Source organism: Gossypium raimondii, chromosome 1 (assembly GCF_025698545.1).
Source record: "Gossypium raimondii isolate GPD5lz chromosome 1, ASM2569854v1, whole genome shotgun sequence".
NCBI classification, from domain to species: domain Eukaryota; kingdom Viridiplantae; phylum Streptophyta; class Magnoliopsida; order Malvales; family Malvaceae; genus Gossypium; species Gossypium raimondii.
In genome coordinates this window covers 6,611,669-6,635,788 of record NC_068565.1, presented here as the reverse complement: position 1 = coordinate 6,635,788, position 24,120 = coordinate 6,611,669, and the positions used below count along the sequence as shown (strand labels likewise).

The 24,120-nt window shown below is 32.2% G+C and overlaps 2 protein-coding genes across 2 annotated transcripts; both read right to left on the bottom strand.

The window, feature by feature from the left end:
• Positions 1 to 1,427: 1,427 nt before the first annotated feature.
• On the bottom strand, positions 1,428 to 3,901 carry LOC105779397 (ABC transporter G family member 9). Its single transcript, XM_012603143.2, has 4 exons — positions 3,695 to 3,901; positions 2,812 to 3,604; positions 2,412 to 2,734; positions 1,428 to 2,323 (listed from the first exon to the last, which is right to left on the bottom strand). The coding sequence occupies exons 1-4, from the start codon at positions 3,791 to 3,793 to the stop codon at positions 1,655 to 1,657; spliced, it is 1,884 nt and encodes a 627-aa protein (XP_012458597.1). The 5' UTR covers positions 3,794 to 3,901; the 3' UTR covers positions 1,428 to 1,654.
• Positions 3,902 to 23,001: 19,100 nt separating this feature from the next.
• Positions 23,002 to 23,720, bottom strand: LOC105779387 (TIR-only protein). The gene is made up of 2 exons (XM_012603134.2): positions 23,162 to 23,720; positions 23,002 to 23,080 (listed from the first exon to the last, which is right to left on the bottom strand). The coding sequence occupies exons 1-2, from the start codon at positions 23,665 to 23,667 to the stop codon at positions 23,002 to 23,004; spliced, it is 585 nt and encodes a 194-aa protein (XP_012458588.1). The 5' UTR covers positions 23,668 to 23,720.
• Positions 23,721 to 24,120: the final 400 nt, after the last annotated feature.

The window sequence follows — 24,120 nt, the reverse complement described above, 5'->3', positions numbered from 1 at the left end:
CAATAATAATTTTAACAAAGAAAAATTAATAGTGTTAACAATTAGACATGAATTTTAAAATTTAGAAAACAGAGAAATATAAATATCTATAACTTTAAATATATATGATAATTTCGGTGTCAGTATAATGTCATGTCTCATGTCACTTGCAGCCATTAATTTGGAACAATGTGTTTAATGTGTATAATTAAAGTCAGCTAGTATACTTTATATATTGTGCTAAGAAAGCATATTAAAAGTAAGCTTATATTATACTGATAACGTATAAATTCGCAGATGTTTGGTAAAAAATCTTCTCTTTGAGAATAATCAAAATGGAAAGTGTTCAATTGGAACATGAAAACGTTATATGTTATTTATAAATCATTTTTGCGGTATATGTATAAATCACCTCTTAATAAAAATTTTATAATTAAATAAATTATATATATTTTGATGAGAAACAAAAATTTTATATATTTACATATATGCATTAACCAAGTTTTTTTTCCAATAAACAATGAGTATTATGAATTTAATGTCTGTAGAATTCCCAACATTAATTCAATTGAAAAAATTTTAAAATAAAATAGCATATTAATAAGATTATTTAGGTTTTTTATTTAAAATTAATAAAATTTTATATTAAAACTTCAATTGATACTAATCCCAAATTTAATATTTTCTATCTCTTCCCTTATATATATATAAAAAAAATTATGTGTAGTTAGTTAGTCACTTCTTTACTTATAATTGTTTCTTCTATCACATATATACTTTTCTTGGTATACCATCATGTAGTTAAAAATGTGGATGCTTAAACGTTTTACTAGTCGATGCTCTTCGTTGACTATTAAGAAAGAAATTTATTTTATTTCAAATCAAGACTAAGATAAGAAACTAGGAAATTGAATTCAATCATGGATGTCATCAAATTAAGCAATTGAGCATAATTGACTAGAATTTTTAAAAATATTTTTAGGTTTAGTTAAGTTAATTTATATGATAAATCTTAAAAGTTAGTAAGTTTTCAATTTATATTTTAAGTTTTATTACGTGTAAATTTTGCTCAGATTTATTTTGATTTAGATTTATATCCTAATTCATGGGGGAGCCCTTAATTCTTGTGCTTTTGTCTTACTTCCTTCCCAAATGCTCAAAGAAGCATGAAGATAATCGGTGAATTGCAAGAAATAATTTGAAAGAGAGATGGGTATGAGTTTCGGAATCTGGCTACCTTCAATGTAGATATGAAAATATGATATTTAATTTTGGAGCTTTATGTTGCTATAATGGTTTTTCTTCCTGTTATTTTTCTATTATAGAACAAGTCACGTCACTACTAATGCATCAAGGGATTGCTGTTTGTTGAGATGGATTATAATCATGATTTTTAAGTGCAGTCTCTGATTTCCATAGTCCTAAATACTTATGCATTTGAACTTCACTAAGTGGAAAAGGATCATTACCTTAATTGAAAAAGAATATATAAAATACAAATAATGTCATAATTGATTTATTTTGGTACACTATTCTCTCTATCTCTAATCAAATACATATAATATACAAGCCACTAAAATGAAAAAAAGAAGAAGAAAAGAATGGAAGACAATGGCATCTATAATTTAATTGATACCACTCTTTGGTTTTATGCAAATAATGGATTAAGATTCAGCTACTTGGCCAATTTTTGGGTCACACCAATTCTCATGAGGGCCAAATAAGCAACTAGTCTGTAGATCAAAACCATTAGAATCAGGGCAACAGCTGAGATGAGTTGACCATCTAGCCCCACAGTTTTTATAGGTTGGAAATCTCCTACTAAGCAAACCTTCCCAGGTTCATTACAAGGGTAAGTATCATGTGGCTGGTATTGAGACCCCAACAAGAGTTTGTATGCGTAATGGGTAAGTGCAATGTATTTGATCCATGACATGAAACCCGGAAATTGTTGAATATAGTAGCCGCTGGCGAGTAAGAACGTGAGCATGATGATAGAACCGAGAGTGGCTGCCGATTTCGTGTTCATCACTAAGGCACCAATGGCTAACCCTATGCCTTGAGAGCCTAAGACACATAAAATAAGTGCAAATAGGGTGTATAGGAAACTCCCTGCTGTGGGTTTAAGCCCTGCCATCCAATATGATATTGTGATGAAAACAATGGGAAGTGTAAGCTCCATGGGGAGATCAGATATGATTCTTGACATGAAATATGAAGATAGCCTATACAAGCCCGCAGACCGTTCTTTTTCGAGCATTAAACGTTCTTGAGGGAAGGTGAAAATTGCTTGGTATAGAGGGAACAAACCCCAGAATCCTAAAATAAAGAAGAGGAATCCAATCTGCATGTTTTCAAAATTAACAACATATATCAGCCTATTTTTCTGAAGTTCATCCCATATATCAATGCCATCCAATGTTTATTCATACCTGGTCCTGCAAGTGAGCTACATCAGATTGCCACCATAATAGTCCTAATAGGACAGCTACAACAAGGACCTCAACAGTGTTGAATACGGAGAATGATTCATGTTTCCTTTCCTTAAGTCCCCTTTGAAGCAATACGGTGAACTGTTGCCACCATGTTGTAGGCCACCTTTCAAATGTCTTGCTTTCCATTTGATCATGATGGTGCTTGCTGTTATCCTTGAGCTCTTCCCTTAGTTTCTCACCAATGTTGCTCTTGTATGCTGAAACTAGTGTTGTCTTCACCAGGGTTTGTTCCTTTGGTGACTCATTTGATGATGTAATACCTATATAAACATTACAGGATTCAAATCAGCTGAAGTAGATGTATGCAAAATTGTCACTATAAGATTAAAGCATATACCATTTGAAAGGTCCAATAGGAAATCTGAAGGGTTCATGGCAACTGATGGGGCATATCCGATACTCGAAAAATAATCCATAGTAGCCGATCCTCGTCCAAAATACAAAGGGTTACCCTCTGATAGCAGTAAAACCTTATCAAACATGTAAAACAGTCTACTTGATGGCTGGTGTATTGTCAGCACAATTGTTCTTCCACCTTTAGCAAACTCCGACAACGTCGACACCAGCCTTTGCGCCGTAGTTGAATCCAGACCCGATGTAGGCTCGTCTAAGAATAACAAGCTTGGGTTTATAAGCATTTCTTGACCTATACTAACCCTTTTTCGCTCCCCACCCGAAACTCCTCTGGTAAATGGGTCCCCAATGATGCTATTCTTGCAGTCAACTAGTCCAAGTTCATTGATGACAGCTTCAGCATGCATGATCTTCTCTTGTTTACTAAAACTATTCGGCAATCGAAGCAGAGCGGTAAAAACGAGCGTTTCGGTGACGGTCAAGTGAGGGTATAGAACATCATCTTGAGTCACAAACCCTGTGTTTCGTTTCACTGAATTGGAGAAAGGCTTGCCATTGTAAGTTACGGTTCCACTGAGGCAACCACCTAGGCGACCCCCTAATGCAGTCAATAGTGTTGTTTTGCCACTGCCAGATGGACCAAGCATGGCTAACATTTCTCCTGGTTCAACCACCCCAGTAATCCCATTTAAGATCACTTTCTCTCCAGAACCTGATTTCTTTTGAAAATAATGACCCGATTTCCCAAACTTGATTGAATAAACAACATCAACAAACTGTAAAAAAACAAACCATGAAAATACAATCATTCAAAACTCAAAATTTACAATCTTCTTTAAAAAAAAAAAGAGAATCACTGTTCATACCTTTAAAACAACAGATTCATTTGTACTCTTGAAGATAGCTGTTGGTTTCATGTTATCTTCTGACTTATTTGCAGCTTCAACATCCAACTCTTTCGCCATTCTTACTAATCCCTGCAAAAAGAAACTTCTGGTTTCCTCTCTTTCTCTTTAACTTGGAATTTAAATATTTATAAATTGTCAAGTCTTATCTGTTTTAAGTAATTAGTTGATAATGATTATGAACCTCAGCTATTTAATTTGTTGCTGGGAAGCAATGTTTGACGGTTGACCAAATATCATACTTTCTATGTTACTTCCATGAATGTCACTGATTTTGTTTTGTTTGAGTAACCATGTTGTAGATTTTTAAAATAGCCAAATATATATATATATATATTTTCTTTGCAACTTGGTCATTGATTTTAAAATATTATATTTTTAATAATTATCCCTTTTTCTAAATGCAACTTTGCATTTGAGTGAGGAGTGTACCAAATGATTCTGAGTTATATTTTTCTAAAAAATATTTAGATATATTTTTAAAGAAAGCAGCCAGACAAATGCGGTTGTCACCGCTGTCATGATGGGCCAACCATATTTCCCATCTCCATAATTTATTGGATCTTGACTTTTTTTTCTTTTTCTTTTTAAATATAGATTTTTCAAACGGTAATATGACATAAACATTGAAATATTTATATTTATTAATATAATAATATCATTTTCATATTAAGGTAATTATTTGGTATCATTGACATATGTCCTTAAATCCTATTTTTTAAAAATAATTATTTAATACATCATTTGTGTAAAATAAAATCTTTTAAAATTTTAAAAATAAAAATATGAATTGAAAATTTTCATTTCGAGCATACAAAAATAGTAATATACATTGACAATATATATTTTTATTTTAAAATTTACTTGTGTTTTTTAATATTTAATTTTTAATATTTTATTTGATTGTGAAATCTAAAACTCCAATTGTACTAAATATTTTCCCATAAAATTAATACTTAAATATTATATTAATATAAAATAAATAATATAAAATTATTCACTACTAAAAATAACTTTTCTAGGTTATAGCATTATAAATATCAAAATTATATATGAACTTTAATTTTGTACAATTTTATACATGAAATTTTAGTTTGATCTAATTCTCACAAATTATTAACACAATTATTGATATAGCACCATCTTATGTTTATATCTTGCGTATGAAATAATTATATTTATCCAATATAAAAATTGATTGATCTATTTATTTCTATAAATGTGTATGATTGGATCAAAATTAAAGTTTCATGTATACATTTGAAACACAATCAAAGTTTTATATGTATAATTGCATCAAACTAAAGCTCATGTATACAATTGCACATTAAATCAAAGTTCATGTATAATTTTGAGATTTATATAATAATTTATTCTTTTACATTTTCTAAATAGAAATATTGACATAAGTTTTAATTGCTTAAAGCTTTTTATCATGAAACTATTTATTTTAAATTAATATTTCGTAAAAGTTTAAAATGAATTGTAAAGTACTATACTAATCTTAAATACCCAAAACACAATTTCATGTATTAAATTAATATAATATTGCATTAATCATATAAATATTTTAAAACTCCTAAAATATTGTAATAATTATTAAATAATATTTTCATAACTTTATATTGTATAAAATTTATTACTAAGTATTTACAAATTATATTTTTGTATCTTTAATAAAATAATAGTATTACTTATATTAATAATTCATTACATATTATTGAAATATAAGTATATGTGTTTAACAATTGGTTAAATCTGCGTTAGTCCCTATGCTTTATGAAAGTTGTGGATTTTGTTCTTGTATTTTATTTGGTTATTTTAGTCCATATACGTTTCAAATTCTAAAATTTCAATTTTACCAAACGATAATTGTTAAATTCATTTAATTAAGTTCGCTATTTCTAAAATCTAATGCAACGATTATATTATCATATGTGTAATGCCATGTCAACTTGTTATTTCCATATATTACTAACTAAAAATCCAGTTAATGGATTAATGATGGTCATTTGCATCAAGACTGGAGTTTCAAAATTCAAAAAGTATAAAGACTTAGAATGACCCAATTAGAGAATATAGGCTAAAGCAACAATTGTACGCATAGTACAGGACTAGAAATTGAATGTAACCGAGTAAATTTAACTGTAACTGTTTGGGTTGGGACTAAAATTTCAAAATCTCAAAAGGACAAAAACTAAAAGTGACCAATTTAAAAGTAAAAGAACTAAGTCCACAACTTTTGTAAAATATAAAGATTAATAACAAATATATTATTTAATTTTTAACTTAAAATTATATTATTTTAAACAGTTTTTAATTATATTCTTCTACAATTACCAATAAGATTTTTAAGTCATTTTCATGATTTAAGAGAATTAAAAAGACTCATGATTAAATTTTCATAAATCATCCATAATTTGGGTGGTTGAAATATACAAATCATATAAAGTTGGTAAAAGCAGAGTTGGTTGATTGATTGCAAATGGATTTTCTTAAAACTTTATGAGTAAGTGAAAAGAGAAGAACCATCAAATTTTTTTGTAATAACACATTGAACTTTCATTGTGCAATATAATATTTATACAAAAAATGCTCCAAAGCCTTTAACATCGTTTGAGAAACCTGCTCACTTGGTAGCAACCAATACATGAACAACACACGTAAATTTTCAATTTTTTTTATTTAAATTGAAGACTTAAGGATTGTGAATTAAATCATTAACATTCACTAACTTACCAAACTCTATGAATTCTATGTCATGTTGTACCTTGTCAACATTTAGTTGCACTAATCAATGTCATCTACAAAATGAAATAATAAGATGGATACCAAGCAAAAGAAGCAACAAAATTGACACATAAAAGCAATTATAACAATGGATACTAAGTATTAACAAGAGGTTGTGGCATATCGAGCACTTTCCACTTGTTTTTGATCTTGCATGACAATGCTTTCATTAAGATATAGTTATTTGCTCATGAACTGTTATTTCTACAACAATAAATTTTCTTGCCGCTACTTTTTTCTGAACAAAGAGCAAGTTTAACTCAACTTGTTTGAACTTAAAATAAATAATTGGATTAACCCAAACAACCACAATGTTTAAATTATCGCACTACAAGATTAGCTTGTCATCAAGTACAATTTTCGACTCACTTAATAATGATTCAACACATAATATTAGTCCTTGCATAGGCACACTTTAATATTCAGCTTTGACAATAAATCGACCAATAACACGTTTCTTTAAATACCCATTGTGGACCATCTATGATCCAGATTAGTAGCCAGGTTGCATATACAATGGCCATAATACCATAACTTTAAGATATTAAAGAATCTATTTCATGCTTATGAAATGTATAATTTTATGAAATTGAGACAAAGAAATTTAAAGAAGTAGAGTTGTTAAAAAAAACTTACAACAATGATGATTTAGTGTAAACTATGTTTCAAAATAATCTTACATTCCACCAACAAAACACCAAAATCTTATATTCCAATTAAACGAACCAAATAGAATAAATGTAACATACCCGACATTTTATACGATAATCTTACATTTCTATAATCTCATATTAGTTTCTTATATGAAATATTATCTTGATGATATTTTTGTTTGGGCAAAAAAGAGTTATTGATGATTAATCAATTAAAAGTGTAATACACAAATATGTATATTTTTCAATGTCAATTTAAAACTCGAAATTCCAATATTTTTAGATAAATTTGTTTGGGCCTTCCTTGAAGTTCTGTAAAGGGGCTTAGTTATCGCCCAGAAGGCCTTTGTTTGACCTTTTGGATCTTATTCATTTTGCATGTGTTATAGTAGGAATTCTGACAAGCCAAGCCTTTAAAAGAAAGTTGGAATTTTATTAATCAACTTGACACCAAAAGGACAAAGTAATCTAAGATCTACTTGATTTATTATATAGAAATTAAATTTTATATCCTATTTATTTTATGAAATTTTAATTGTATCCTCTTTGATCAGGTTAAATGCATTGTATGATATTTGATTTGTTAATGATAATACTTGAAGCATCCTTTTGCCTCCTGGCTTAGTCTAATCATAGTTGTTAATTACTAGAGAAAATCGACCACAAAAATTAAAACCTTGACAATAAGATTCATCTTCAATTAACAGTGCTATGCCCAGTTTTTTGACCCTTCCAAGTCCTAAGAAATTCCAAAAGAAGTAAAATGAGAATCACAATTCTGTGAACAGTCATCGGAAACAGTCAAAAAGGCACTATTTGTATTTGATTGTTGGTGGGGTTTTGTATAATAAAAAAGAACATAGTAACAGAAGCGATTCATAAGATATAAGTTTATGTGGACTTAATAAGTAAAGCATTTATTTTGTTTGTATTTGATTTTTTTTAATTTTATTTCTCAATGTATTTACCGAACGAGTCTAGTAATTAATTATTTGCATTCTGTAAGCTCATTAAAAATATAGATTCGATCACGAATTTTAAAATTACTCTATACTCAACATAAATTTTAAAGAACACAAAAGGCTGCTGCTATTTGTAAATCTTTCATTCACATCCTACATGCAATAAAACCTTTCCGTAAAGTGAGAATGAAAATAAAGATTCAAAAGTTGAAAGTCTCCTCTAAACTCACTTTAACTTTTGAAATTTTTAGTCATTTTTATAAAGAATATTTGTGTTTGTACAAAAGAGTTTGTTTTCTTTAGTGGATGCGTTAGAATTATATGATTCAAATTTTAAGAGATTGCTTGTAAGTCAAATTAAACAAAATATATATTTTCTTTCTAGAAGATTTAGTATTTATGAGTATAATATATTTAGCATTTATTAGCATAATATATTTGACTTTGATTAGAATTAGGTTTTTTCAACCTATAAATAGATGTAGTCGAAACTCCTCTTGTAATCATTCGAATTTGACATGGTAAATGTTATTCTTCTCTGCCCGTGGTTTTTTCCCCGAAAGGGTTTTCACGTAAAAATTTGTGTGTTCTTTATTTTATTTCTTTTTTCTTTGCGATATATCATCATTACCGACATTCTATTTTTACAAATTAATATCAGAGCTTCTGGGTTGTTCATCTCGATCACGGTAATGGTGTCTTTGAAGCATGAAATTTTGTTGTTGGATTGACCAGATTTGCGTTGTGGCAGATTAAGGTGCGCGTTGTGGCAGATTAAGATGCAAGCAGTTCTTGCTCAGATGGATCTAGAGGATGTCCTGCTAGGGATAGATAATATGCCTTCAACATTAACAGATGGAGAGAAGAAGCGTAGGGATCAAAAGACGTTAACACAATTACATCTACATTTGTCTAACGAAATTTTGCAGGATGTGATGAAGGAGAAGACCGCCGCTGCATTATGGAAAAGGCTGAACAAATATGTACGTCGAAAACTCTAACTAGCAAGTTGCATATGAAGCAGCGTCTTTATGATCATCGTTTGGAGGAAGGTGCGTCTGTGCACGAACACTTAACAGTGATTAAAGAAATTCTCTCAAACTTGGAGACCATGAAGGTTCAGTATGATAAGGAAAATCTAGGGATGATTCTACTTTGTTCGTTGCCTCCGTCTTATTCAACCTTTAGAGACATGATTTTATATAGTCGCGAGTCTCTTACAATTGATGAGGTTTATGATTCTTTGACCTCGTATGATAAGATAAAGCATCTAGTGGTTAAACCTGACTCAAAGGGAGAGAGTCTTATTGTTCGTGGGAGACAAGAACGGGATGCTGATTATGATCGTGGAAGGATTATAACACCCCAAACCCAGCCTAGATGTTATGGCCAAATCTGGCGATGTCACATGGAAAGGGATTTGAAGACAAGATTGCCGAGTTTAAAAATTGTTACAGTAAGTTAGCTTTTATTTAATTGAAAAAAAAAACTAGTTGATTTGCTTTAAAACTTGTCTCTTAGCGGAAGCTTTTGTAACCAATTAATTTAGGGAAAATCGTTTCTATTTACGAAAAACCTTAGTTTTTAGAAAAAACCGTGTTTTGTGGAGTTGTAGTTTTTTAAAAAATCCATAAAAAATAGTATAAAGTCCCAAATTTAAAGCCAACCAGTCCGTAGTCTAGAAGATACATCAAAAACCCCAAATAAGTAATAAATTCTAGGCATTAACGGAAAACAGTCTAAAATTTATGTGTGGTCACCGTTGAGTCCTCCGATGCACCGACCCGTCAAGTCTGAGGATTACCTGTACAGATTAAACAAAGAAAGGGTGAGTTTTCGCAAACTCAGTGTGTAATCCCCACAGAAAACATACATACAGATAATCATCAGAATTCAGTTAGATACAGTCTGGGGCCCGTGCCCGTCACAGAATCAGTTTGGGCCTTAGCTCATTCAGATACAGTTTCAGAAATACATTAGGGCCCTAGCCCATATCAGATACAGAATGCAGATACAGTAAATTAGAATCCTACCCACCAGCCTCTACATACCATCTCCGTCCAACCCTACACCATGTGGGGATTAAATCAACCCATTCATCGCTACACACCATGATGTACCGAAATGCGGCACATAATCAGAAGGTTGCAGTTGAGCTGCCAGATAACAGGCTTAATAGCCTTTCAGACACTTCCTCCAAATATCATCAACCTACCCCAATGCAATGCAACATAGAAAATATGTCATGCCATTATGCAATTAATAGTACAAACATTCAGGTATCATAAGTCATACTCGGTATAAAAATCAGACAGATAGATCACACATATAGGGGTCTAAGGAAAGCTTACTGACCCTACAGTAGGTCCACAGTCAACTTAGGCAACCTGTGCAACCTTACAGAACTTTTCAAAAAAATGGGCTCACATGCCCATGTGGCCCACTCGGCCCAAATTGTCCTTGGCCACGTGATCCATTTTTAATGTAACCCGTGCTAATTAATTATTCATATATGTTTTCACTATTTACTTATATGTTCCTTCAAAGCTATCTACTTGAGTCTCCGTTACTAAATTATTTATATCTTGAGCTACAGAATCCCAAATTAAGATCCGCTTGATTTTTTTGGAACTAGACTCAAATACCTTTCTACCATAAAATTTTCATAATTTTTGGTTTAGCCAATAAGTACAATAAAATCTTCAAACTACCCTTGTTCTGCTATCTGACAGCTTCGTCCCTTCTTTGCTAAAAATTAATTATCTCTTAGTACAAAATTTGGATGATGTTTCCATTTGTTTTGTTGAAAATAGACTCATTAATAATTTAAACATGTAAATTTTAACCCCTAATTATTTTTATCCAATTTTTGATGATTTTCCAAAGTCAGAACAAGGGAACACGAATTCAATCTGACCTTGTCTCACAAAGTTTATTATACCTCACGATGTACAATTCCATTAGTTACGCCATTTCTTCTATGAGAAACTAGACTCAATAAGATTTAATTCCATATTTTTTTCATCCTCTAATTTGATTTCCATAATTTATGGCGATTTTTCAAAGTTAGCCTACTGCTACTGTCCAAACAACAAACAATTTCGGCTTTCCGCCGAATCCCTTTTTTTTTGCATTTCGGGTACACACTTAGTTTTTTTTGAAGCTAAAATAGTCCTCGAGTAGTCCAAAGCCTATAATCAAGACACTCAACATCAATTTAACGGATTTACAAGTGAATTGACAACCAAGAATGATTCGAAACCCAACTTACCACCAACGATAACCCTCCGTTTAACTATTATTAAGACGAGAACACTGAATTCACCAATCTGAGCCTCCCCCTATGCCCAAATCGTAGAGAAAAAATTACCACTTCAGTTGTTAAGAGATTCATGACAGAAACGAAGAGAAACACTTACCGAAACTAAGCGAGCACTAACCGCGTGCAAAAACGAAGGAAAATAAATAGATTAGGGAAAAATTAAGAAGAAGAAAAAGAAGAGAAAGATAGAAAATGCAAAGAATTTCAGTAAGAGAAGAGGGAGAAGAATAGACGACAGAATTTGTTTTAAAAAAGATAGTCAAAATTCGGTTATGGGAAAAAAATTAAAATACAATCCCGATAACCCCCAAAATCTCTTAATCTTCTCTCTAGTTCCCACTACACATCTACTACTCAGAATCTCCCTATTACACAACTCTATCCCGAAATCTAAGTAAAAAAAATAATACCCTTGCCTGCATAAGGATTCGAATACAAGACTTCCACCATAATAACACACTATTTAACCACCAGACCAGCAAGCCCATTCTGATTAATTTACCCAACAATAAAATAAAAGTCTATTAAACAAGAGTAAGGCCTAATTCATTCAAAATACGAAAATTTACCCAAGCGAACGCTTGAACTTGGGACCTCCCAAACACTCCTATAACACATAACCACTAAAGCTGACAGATATTTGTGTCATATTTTCACAATAACGAAATTAGAAATTTTGAGGCGTTACAAGGACACAGGAATAGAATCCTCGCGGTAAACCTAAAGGTAGATCGAAGTCTTCAAACGGAGGTAAAACTTGTAACTTCTGCAAGAAGAAATGGCACGTTAAATTTGAGTGCTATAAGCTAAAGAATAAGATCCAAAGGGAGGTTGCGAATCAAAAGGGAAAACAATTAGAAAATTTCGGTGAAGCTGATGTTGTAGAAGACTACAGCGACGGTGAACTTCTAGTCGCTTCTGTCAACAATTCTAAAGTGAGTGAGGAGTGAATCTTTGACTCAGGCTACACCTTCTATATGAGTCCCAATCGGGATTGGTTTACAACTTACGAAACAGTGTTTGAAGGTGTTATTTTGAAGGGAAATAATGCTTCGTGTAAAATTGCAGGTGTTGGAACGATTAAAGTTAAGATGTTTGACGGAGTTGTCAGAACACTTAGTGATGTGCAAAATGTTCCAGAATTTAAGAGAAATTTAATTTTGTTGACTACTCTTGATTCAAAATGGTACAAATACACAGCTGAAAGTGGGGTTTTGAAGATTTCTAAAGGTTCCCTTGTTGTGATGAAAGGGCAGAGAAAGACTGCCAAGTTATATATTTTGCAGGGTTCTACTGTTACTGGTGATGCAACTGTCACTTCCTCTTCCTTGTCAGATGATGATATTACTAAACTTTGGCACATGCGCCTAGGGCATATGAGTGAGAATGGCATGGCAGAATTGAGCAAAAGAGGACTTCTTGATGGGCAATAAATTTGAAAACTGAGGTTATGTGAGCACTATGTTTTTGGGAAGCAAAAGAGAGTTCGATTCACTAGAGGAATCCATACCACGAAGGGAATGTTGGAGTATATTTATTCTAATTTGTGGGGGCCATCCAGAGTGCCTTCGAGAGGTGGGGCTAATTATATGCTAATGTTTATTGATGATTTATCTAGAAAAGCTTGGGCATTCTTCCTGAAGCAAAAAAGCGATGTGTTTTTCACATTTAAATCTTGGAAAATTATGATTGAAAAACAGACGAGAAAACAAATAAAATACCTCCGCACAGACAATGGCTTAGAGTTCTATTCTAATGAGTTTAATAACTTGTACAAGTTAGAAGGGATCGTGAGACACTTGACAGTTCGTTATACTCCACAGCAAAACAACGTCAGAATGAATAAACAAAACGATCATGGAGAATGTTTGATGTATGTTGTCAAATGTTAACTTACCAAAGTCGTTTCGGGCCGAAGTAGCCTCTACGGCATGTTTTTTTATCAACCGATCTGCATCCGTTGCCATTGAAAAAAAGACTCCACAAGAGGTATGGTCTGGTAATCTTGCTGACTATTCTGATTTAAAGATCTTTCGATGTCCTTCGTATGCTCATGTTGATAATGAAAAATTGTAACCGAGATCCATTAAATGTGTTTTTCTTGGTTATAAGGCTGGTGTAAAAGGGTATAAGTTATTATGTCCTAAAAATAGAAAAGTTGTGATTAGTAAAGATGTTTTTGATGAAACTGCTATACTACCTAACTTATCTCTTAAAGACTCTTCCAATAAAGAAAATCAAAAGCAGGTGGAGCATCAAATTAATTCAGAATCTACAATAGAGTCGACTCCTCAAGTCAGTACAAAAATTCAAAATAAAGTTGCTTCTTTACCACAATACTTTATCGCCAAAAACAGCACTAGAAGAGAAATTAAACCTTCAAAGAAGTATGCCTAGGCTGATCTAGTTGCTTATGATTTCAATGTGGCTGAAGATATAAATGCAAACCAAGAGCCATCTAATTATTCTAAGGCAGTTAGTTGTGAAGACTCAGAAAAGTGTATGTTTGCTATGCAAGAGGAGATAGAATCACTCCACAAAAATAGAACATGGGACCTTGTAAAACTTCCTGAAGGTAAAAAAGGCTATTTATTGTAAATGAGTGTTTAAAAAGAAAGAAGGGACTCCAAGAGTTGAATAACTCATATATAAAGCAAGGTTTGTTGCAAAGGGTTATAGTCAAATTTCAGGAGTGGACTTCACAGATGTGTTCTCCCTAATTGTGAAGCAGAGTTCGATTTGAGTTTTACTTGGTATTGTGGCCATGCATGATTTGAAGCTTGAGCAGTTAGATGTAAAAACTGCATTTTTGCATGGAGAACTTGAGAAAGATATTTACATACAACAACCAGAGGTTTTTACAGTCTCAAAAAAAGATGACTATGTTTACTTGCTGAAAAAGTCCGTTTACAATTTGAAACAGTCACCAAGATAATGGTACAAGAGGTTTGATTTCTTTATGACTTCTCATGATTTCAAAAGAAGTAGTTTTGGCAATTGTGTTTACTTTATGAAAAACAATGATTGTTCTTTTGTGTATCTACTCATTTATGTTGATGACATGTTGATAGCAGCAAAAGATAAATGAGACATAATAAAGGTCAAAGCCCAACTAAGTGAAGAATTTCAGATGAAAGATTTGGGACCAGCAAAGAAGATAATTGGTATGGAGATTCTCAGAGATAAAAAACAAGTAAATTGTACCTAAGTCAGAAGGGGTACATTGAGAAAGTTTGTAACACTCCTTACCCGAGACCGTCGTCGGAATCTAGTACGAGATGTCATCCAATTTAATTTACCAATTCGGAGCATAAAAATTTGCTTTTAAAATTAAATTCACTGTTCACAACAAAATTGTTCACCTGCGCGACTGTCACTAATTTAATTATATCTCGAGTTACGAAACTAAAAATTTAAATCCATAAATTTTTCCTGAAATTAGACTCATATACCTTCTTACAATAAAATTTTTATAATTTTTGGTTTAGCCAATTAGTACAGTTTATTCATTAAAGTCTCCCTTGTTTCACTACTTGACAGTTCTGACCTCTTGGCACTAAAAATCAATTATCTCATTTTACAGAATTCATATAAGGTTATCATTTATTTCTTTTGCAAATAGACTCACTAAGGAATCTATACATATAAATTATGACCCATAATTATTTCTGTACAATTTATAATAATTTTATAAAGTTAGAATATGGGACTTCAAAAACCATTCTGACCTTGTCTCACTAAAATTCAAATATCTCGAAATATAAAAATTCCTTTGCCTACACTGTTTCTTTCATGTAAAAATAGACTTGATAAGCTTTAATTCTATATATCATTCACTCTCTAATTCCATTTCTACTATTTATGGTGATTTTTCACATTCACGTCACTGTTGCTGTCAAAGAAACTGCTTCTTTGTTTTAACTACCATTTCCACATACATAACTCCAAAACATAGTCTTTACTAACCATTTCAATAGCTAATCTTAGCCATATCATAAGAACATACTCAATATGATTAAGACTCTATACATGCCATAACTTTAAACTTTTTGAAAACACATAATACCGAGATGGCTGTGATAGTGTGATACGAGCTCCGACGATCCCCAATTCGAGCAAGCTCAAAATACTATAAAACAAAGGAAAGGAAGAAAGGTGTAAGCTACTAATAGCTTAGTAAGTTACATGTAAACAATAATACTCATTTAATAATTAACACTTTTAACTTATAACTATTCACAACATTTCTTAGCAATTTCAATCACTTACACATGCACAATCTTACCAATTCACTTGCATATACATTTTCACACTTAACATTTATCACTTATGCTCATTCTTTTCAAATGTACCTGCATACACACTTCATTTCATATTCACTTTAACTCATTATTAATCCCGTTGAACACTCAGAATATACACAGATACGTAGAGATTTAGCGCATAAGTGCCACACTGATATGTAGCCGAAGCTACAACTAATTTGTAGCCGTAGCTACCACTGATATGTAGCCGAAGCTACCACTAATCAATAACACTGGAAATGTCCATGGGCCTGCTCACACAAGCTGTTAGGTGTCTGCAACACATGCTAGATCACCCAGCACCCGGGACTCACTGTAACACTGTAACACTGATCTCTAGTGACATGTCACTTGTATCCATTTCTATTCCTAAGTTCAACCGGCAATTTACACTTAACACTTTATTTTCAACACTTTATCACTTGAATAATTCATGAACAATTTTCCTTCCACATTGAATATTAATTCACATATCAAATATAGTTCACAATTTATAAAAATATAACTATTATTTACACGTAACTTACCTCAGATGCAAAACGACTATTTTTGTAATTTAGTCGATAACTTTCTCTTTTCCCCGATCACTTCCACTATTCCTTCTTTCCTGATCTATATTAACACAATTTAATACATTTTATCAACATTCCATTCAAATACAATTCATACACAACATTTTGGCAAATTTACATTTTTCCCCATAACTTTTTAAAAATTCCACTTTTGTCCCAAAGCTCGTAAAAATAAAATTCACTAAATTCTTAAATTTCAAACTTCACTAAATCATATTTCATGCTCATAAAAGCCCTCAATTTCACAAAATCACAACTTTATGCACACTTTACCATCTTTCACAATTTAGTCATTTTTCAATATTTTCATGGAAATTCATCTAGTAAAACTTGTAATTAACACTTCAAACATTCATTATCTAACATCACTAATCAATTTACAGTTATCTCATGAATGGGTCAATTTTTAAACTTTGATTTCATTTAAATTAAATGGTAGAAACATGAAATTCAAGCTTCAATGAGCATAAAAATACGAAAATAATTAAAAACAGGGCAAGAAATCACTTACAATTGAGCTTAGAAAAATCAAAAACCCTAACTATTGAAGCATGAAAGTTTCAGCAGCAAGCTCTTCAATTTTGAAGAAGATGGACACTTATTTCCTCTTTATTTTGTCTTTTACTTAATTTGGACAAAAATGCCCTTGACCCATTACTTAGATATTTTTCTAGAATTACCCTTTTGTGTCCATAACACTAATTTATGGTCTAATTGCCACATAAACACTTCCAATTTCATGCAATAATTCAATTAAGTCATTTAATCACTAATTAGACACACTTTACATTTTTCTCAATTTAGTCCTAAAAATTCAATTAGGCACTAAATCATTAAAATTTCCTATCCATATTTTCACACAATATTTCAATCAATCGAAAATTAATAGAACTTTATAAAATTAAACTATTTCACTTCGAATTTGTGGTTACGAAACCACTATTCCGATTAGACCCTATTTCGGGCTATCACAAAGTTCTTTGCAGGTTCAATATGCAGAGTGCTACGCCTGTTAGCACTCCTTTAGCAACCCATTTCATACTTTCATCTGTTTTGTCTCCACAATCAGATGATGAGATTGAGTACATGTCACATGTTCCATACTCTATCTCTCATGTATGCTATGGTTTGTTCACGTCTAAATTTATCATATACTATCAGTGCAGTTAGTAGATACATGACGAATCCCGATAATGAACTTTGGAAAGAAATTCAGTGGATTTTAATATACTTATGAGGTATTACTGATGTTTGCTTACAGTTTGGAAGAACTAGAGACGGAGTCTTTGGGTATGTTGATGCTGATTTTACTAGAGACCTCAATAGAAGAAAATCTCTCACAAGTTATATCTTTACAATCGGAGGTTGTGCAATCAGTTGGATAGCCACTTTCCAAACTACAGTTGCTTTGTCTACCACTGAAGCTGAGTACATGGTGATTACTGAGGCTTGTAAAGAAGTTATTTGGTTGAATGGACTCTTTAGTGAACTCAATGAAGACCTTCAAATCAGTACAGTATTTTGTGACAGTCAGAGTGCCATCTTCTTTACAAAAGATCAAATGTTTCATGAGAGAACAAAACACAATGATGTTTGGTATCATTTTGTTCGTGATATTACTGCTCGTGGTGATATTGTTGTGAGCAAAATTAGTACTCATGAAAATCCTACAGATATGATGACTAAGTCACTTCCTATAACCAAGTTTGAGCATTACTTAGGCTTGGTTGGTATTCATTGTTGAAGTTAAACCCTTAAGGGGTTTTATAGAAGAGGTGAAAAACTTATTCTATAACGCCCCAAAATTTTTAATTTCATTATTGTGAAAATATGATACAAATATCTGTCAGCTTTAGTGGTTATGTGTTCTGAGAGTGTTTGGGAGGTCCCAAGTTCAAGCCTTCGCTTGGGAAAATTTTGGTATTTTGAATGAATTAGGTCTTACTCTTGTTTAGTAGGCTTTTATTTGATTGTTGGGTAAATTACATCAGAATGGCCTTGTTAGTCTAGTGGTTAAAGGGTGTGTTATTAAGGTGGAGGTCTTGTGTTCGAATCCTTATGTAGGTAAGGGTATTATTTTTTTGCTTAGATTTCGAGATAGAGTTGTGTAATAAGGGGATTCTGAGTAGTGGATGTGTAGTGGGAATTGGGGGAGAAGATTAAGGGATTTTGGGGGTTATCGGGATTTTATTTTATTTTATTCCCATAACCAAATTTTGGCTCTCTTTTCTAAAAAAAAATTCTGCCGTCTATTCTTCTCCCTCTTCTCTTACTGAAATTCTCTGAGTTTTTCCATCTTTCTCTTATTTTTCTTCTTCTTGATTTTTCCCTAATCCATTTATTTTCCTTCGTTTTCGTACACGGTTAGTGCTCGCTTAGTTTCGGTAAGTATTTCTCTTCGTTTCTGTCATGAATCTCTTAACGACTGAAGTGGTAATGTTTTTTCTCTGCGATTTGGGCGTAGGGGGAGGCTCGGACTGGTGAATTCAGTGTTCTAGTCTTAACAATAGTTAAACGGAGGGTTATTGTTGGTGGTAAGTTGGGTTTTTTTTCATTCTTGGTTGTCAATTCGCTTGTATATCTAATAATTGATGTTGAGTATCTTGATTATAGCTTTTGGAGTGCTCGGGGACTGTTTTAACATCAAACAAAATCAGGTGTGTACCCAAAACGCAGAAATAAGGGATTCGGCGGACAGCAGCAGTAGACTAACTTTGAAAAATCGCCAAAAATTGTGGAAATCGAATTAGAGGATGAAAAAATATGGAATTAAAGCTTATTGAGTCTAGTTTCTCATAGAAGAAATGGTGTCAGTAATGGAATTGAAAATCGTGAGATATAATAAACTTTGTGAGACAAGACTAGAATGAATTCGAGTTCCCTTTTTCTAACTTTGGAAAATTATCAAAAATTGGAGAAAAATAATTAGGGGTTAAAATTTACATGTTTAAATTATTAATGAGTATATTTTCAATAGAAACAAAAGAAAACATCATCCAAATTTTGTATTAAGAGATAATTAATTTTTAGCAAAGAAGGGTCGGAGCTGTCAGCCAGTAGAATAGGGGTAAGTTTGAAGATTTTACTGTATTTATTGGCTGAACTAAAAATTCTGAAAATTTTATGGTAGAAAGGTATTTGAGTCTAGTTTCAAAAACATCAAGCAGATCTTAATTCGGAATTCTGTAGCTCAATATATAAATAATTTAGTAACAATGACTCAAGTAGACAGTTTTGAAGGAACATATAAGTAAATAGTGAAAACATATATGAATAATTAACTAGAACGGGTTACATTAAAAATGGACCACGTGGCCAAGGCCAATTTGGGTCGAGTGGGCCACATGGGCATGTGAGCCCATTTTTTTGAAAAGTTCTGTAAGGTTGCACGGGTCGCCCAAGTCGACTGTAAACCTACTGTAGGGTCGGTAAGTTTTACTTAGACCCTTATATGTGTGATATGTCTGTCTGATTTCTATACCGAGCATGACTTATAATATCTAAATGTATGTACTATTAATTGCATAATGGCATGACATATTTTGTATGTTGCATTACATTGGGGTGGGTTGATGATATTTGAAGGAAGTGTCTGAAAGGCTATTAAGCCTATTATCTGGCAGCTCAGCTGCAACCTTCTGATTATGTGTCGCATTTCAATACAGCATGGTGTGTAGGGATGGGTGGGTTGATTAATTCTCACATGGTGCGTAGGGTTGAACGGAGATGGTGTGTAGAGGCTGGCGGGTAGGATTCTGATTTACTGTATCTGCATTCTGTATCTGATGGCCCAAACTGATTCTGTGATGGGCACGGGCCCTAAACTGTATCTAACTGAATTTTGTTGATTATCTGTATGCATGTTTTCTGTGGGGACTACACACTGAGTTTAAAAAAACTCACCCTTTCTTTGTTTAATCTGTACAGGTAATCCCCAGACTTGACGGGTAGGTGCAGCGGAGGACTCGATGGTGGCCACACGTAAATTTTAGACTGTTTTATGTTAATGCCTAGAATTTATTACTTGTTTGGGGGTTTTTGATGTATCTTCTAGATTATGGACTGGTTGGCTTTAAATTTGGGACTTTATACTGTTTTTTATGGATTTTTTTTTAAATTGCAACTCCACAAAACACGATTTTTTTTCTAAAAACTAAGGTTCTTCGTAAATAGAAACGATTTTCCCTAAATTAATTGGTTATAAAAGCTTCAGCTAAGAGACAAGTTTTAAAGCAAATCAACTAGTTTTTTTTTAATTAAATAAAAGCTAACTTACTGTAACGATTTTTAAACTCGACAATCTTGTCTTCAAATCCCTTTCCATATGACATCGACAGATTCGGCCATAACATCTAGGCCGGGTTTGGGATTACATGTTCGTTGAGAATTCTTGTCAATGTGGAGATTTTTAGAGTTGTGTGACCCAAAAACTAAGAGATTGCTTGCAAGTCAAGTTAAACAAAATATATCTTTTTTCTAGAAGATTTAGTATTTATGAGTATAATATATTTAGCATTTATTAGCATAATATATTTGACTTTGATTAGAATTAGGTTTTTTCAACCTATAAATAGAAGTAGTCGAAACTCCTCTTATAATTATTCGAATTTGACATAGTGAATTTTCTTCTCATCTGCCCGTGATTTTTTCCCCAAAAAGGTTTCCAAGTAAAAATCTGTGTGTTCTTTATTTTTATTTCTCTTTTCTTTGCGATATATTGTCATTACCGACGTTCTAAATTTACAGGATCATATTGAAGATTTGGTAAATAGTTTACAGAGGCTAGAAATTGCATATCAAATTTATTGGATATCATTTTTTAAAAGTGATTACATGTTAGAAATAATAGTAGATAACATCTAGTCCATTTCTATCAAAAAGTACCACTTCGAAATGTTGCATAATTTCAGGGTTGCGGGCTTGGGGCCAACATAATCACCTATTGTTTTGTAATCATGGGCATCTAGTTTGGAATCTAATGTGCTTTCTTTCTTGTCTTTTTACATAAGAAAATTGGTGCTGGCAATGGAGAAATATTTTTACATAAGGAAGAATGTGAGTTTGATTTTGACAAGGTGGATGGAAAAAGAAAGGAAACAAAAATAAACCTTGACCAAATCTATGCTGCCTTAGAACTTTTGAAAACTTTCATTCACACTTCAAATAGCTACTTTTGTTTGTCTTAAATTATATTTTAGTTATTTATGTTTGAAATATTACGTTTTAGTCATTTATGTTATCGTTTTGTTATAAAATGGTCACTCTACCATGGCAGCCAAAATAGGTTTTAAATACCAACTTGCATGTCCAGTTATTGGGATGAAAATAGGTTTTTGATTAAATAAATTTAATTTAGACTGCCAAGTTGGCATTTAAAACCCATTTGGACTGCCACATAGGACCGCCGTTAGGGAGGTAACGAAGCTTAACAGTAGAGTGACCACTTCGTAACAAAATGATAACATAAGTGACTAAAATATAATCTGAAGCAAACAAAAGTGACTATTTTTGTAGTTTACCCTAATAATAATAATTGGAAAATGTAATTTGTGTTTCTATTATAAGATCGAATCAAAGTAGCCTTTTTATTATTAACTGAATTAATTAAATTTATATATTATTAAAAAATTAATTCCAATGGAATTAGTGTTTACTGTTTAAAATATTGTTTATTGTATAACAAAGTTATATTATAAAAGTTTTTATGGTCATGCAAATAAAATGATATTCTTTGGAGTTAACTGAAAATGAAAAGAATATTTTCATATAAATTTTTCAACAATAAATGTTAACTCTATTACAGCTTGACTTTATTTGACTCTTTTTTAATAGTAAAAGATTAAATTAATCTATTTAATAGTAGAATGACTAATTTAAATCAATCCCTATAAAAGAGGGACTTTACAATGAAATTCACCCAAAATAACTCATTCTTCTAAACCACGGAAGGAAAAGAAATTGGGAGGAATTCTATTTTGTTTATAATCATGGACATCTACGTAGTTTGGAATCTAGTGTTCTTTCTTTCTTTTGTCTTTTTACATAAGAAAATTGGTGCTGGCAATGGAGAAATATTTTGTTGGATATATAGGATGTAGTCTGATGCTGCTTTCCTACAGGATTTGGCACTTCACAATATATCAAATGAAATTCCATATATAACACCTAATTTGCTGCCTCTTTTACCACAAAAAAATAAACCTTCAATCTTCACAAATACGTATATAAACATTAAATTTCTTGGCATTTTCCCTTTGAATGTAGTTTGGATTTGAAAGTCATGAAACCAATCTTTGAATATTGAACATCAAATTCAATTTCTGTAATCATCAATAATATAACCAATGAAACAAAAATATGAATAAATAAAAGAGAGCACCATTAACTTGAATTTTATTACAACTGAGTATGATTGTACAAATGAACCAAAGATTCAAAACTATGTGTCTTTGTTTTTCTTGTTTCGATTACAAAGTATACATGTAAAGAAAGATTTAAAAAAGGAAAGAATATAACTATAGGCTTATTAACATGAAAGATAACAAAGCAAATTAATGAGAACAATGTAAAAAAATTGTGACGGAGGAAATCATTAGTAATTTCCATTCCCAGACTTTTGAGTCTGAATCAGAAAGGGGCGATGGGAGTATTGTTCATGCTCTTAATCATATCTCTTCGCTTTTCATCTCGATCAAGCTTTCGATCACAATCTCGGAAGCACTCGTCACTACATCGGACCAATTCCTACATAAAATCAAAATAAAAAAATTGGTTATGTATGAACCGATTAAACTAAACTTTAGAAAAGATTGATTATTGGCTTACCCTTTTAACGAGTCGAACGTGAGCCCGACAGTATTTTTCGCTTCCTCAATAGCCAATTTGAACCTCTCCAAGTCTTTGTCCGGGACAGTTCCGTTGTTGACAAGAGCAAGTTGCGAAGGCTTAATGTCGCAAAAGATCGGGATTACCTTCTTCTTCGACTCCATGATAAGAGCCAATTCATGGAGGCAAAAATAGGACTTACAGTAATTCGGCGAGAAAACCGTGATGCCGACCTTGCAATTCTTTATCGCGTTATCGATGTTGTCGAACAACTTATCGCCGGGTTTCATATTCTTGTTATCCAAGAAAGGTTGAAGGTTTAACCGAGAAAGGTGATCGTAAAGCAAGGTGGCTATAGTCCGCTTGGTGTCAATGCCCCTATGGTTAATGAAAACATCGCAAGCTTTATTTGTCACAAGGGGATTCGTTGGTGTTTGGAGGGCAAGAAAGTTGCGATGGAAGTTCATCATTTTCATGGCTGCTGATGAATAACGTTGCATATGCATGGTGTTGGGTCGATGAAGAAGGAAAATAAAGGAAACCCTGATTATATTTTTTTATTTTGTGTGGCTTGTATGTTAAGATTATTGGTATTATGGTGCCATATGCATATATATATAGGGGGAGTCTGGAAATGTGGGGTAAACTGTGTTGGAATCTTCATATAGGAGCAGTTCTACTTCTATAGTTGAATTGTAAAGAAAGTAACAAGGAAGAATGTGAGTTTGATTTTGACAAGGTGGATGGGGAAAAGAAAGGAAACAAAAATAAACCTTGACCAAATCTATGCTGCCTCAGAACCTTTGAAAACTTTCATTCGCCCTTCAAACAAGTTACATTGAATTCCTTTTTTAAAAACAAGCATGAGATCAATATAACTATGAAAACATGGTCATGTGAACAATCCATTTTACAAACCTAAATAGTTAATGTTGTATTTAATTATTTTTACTTGCTTA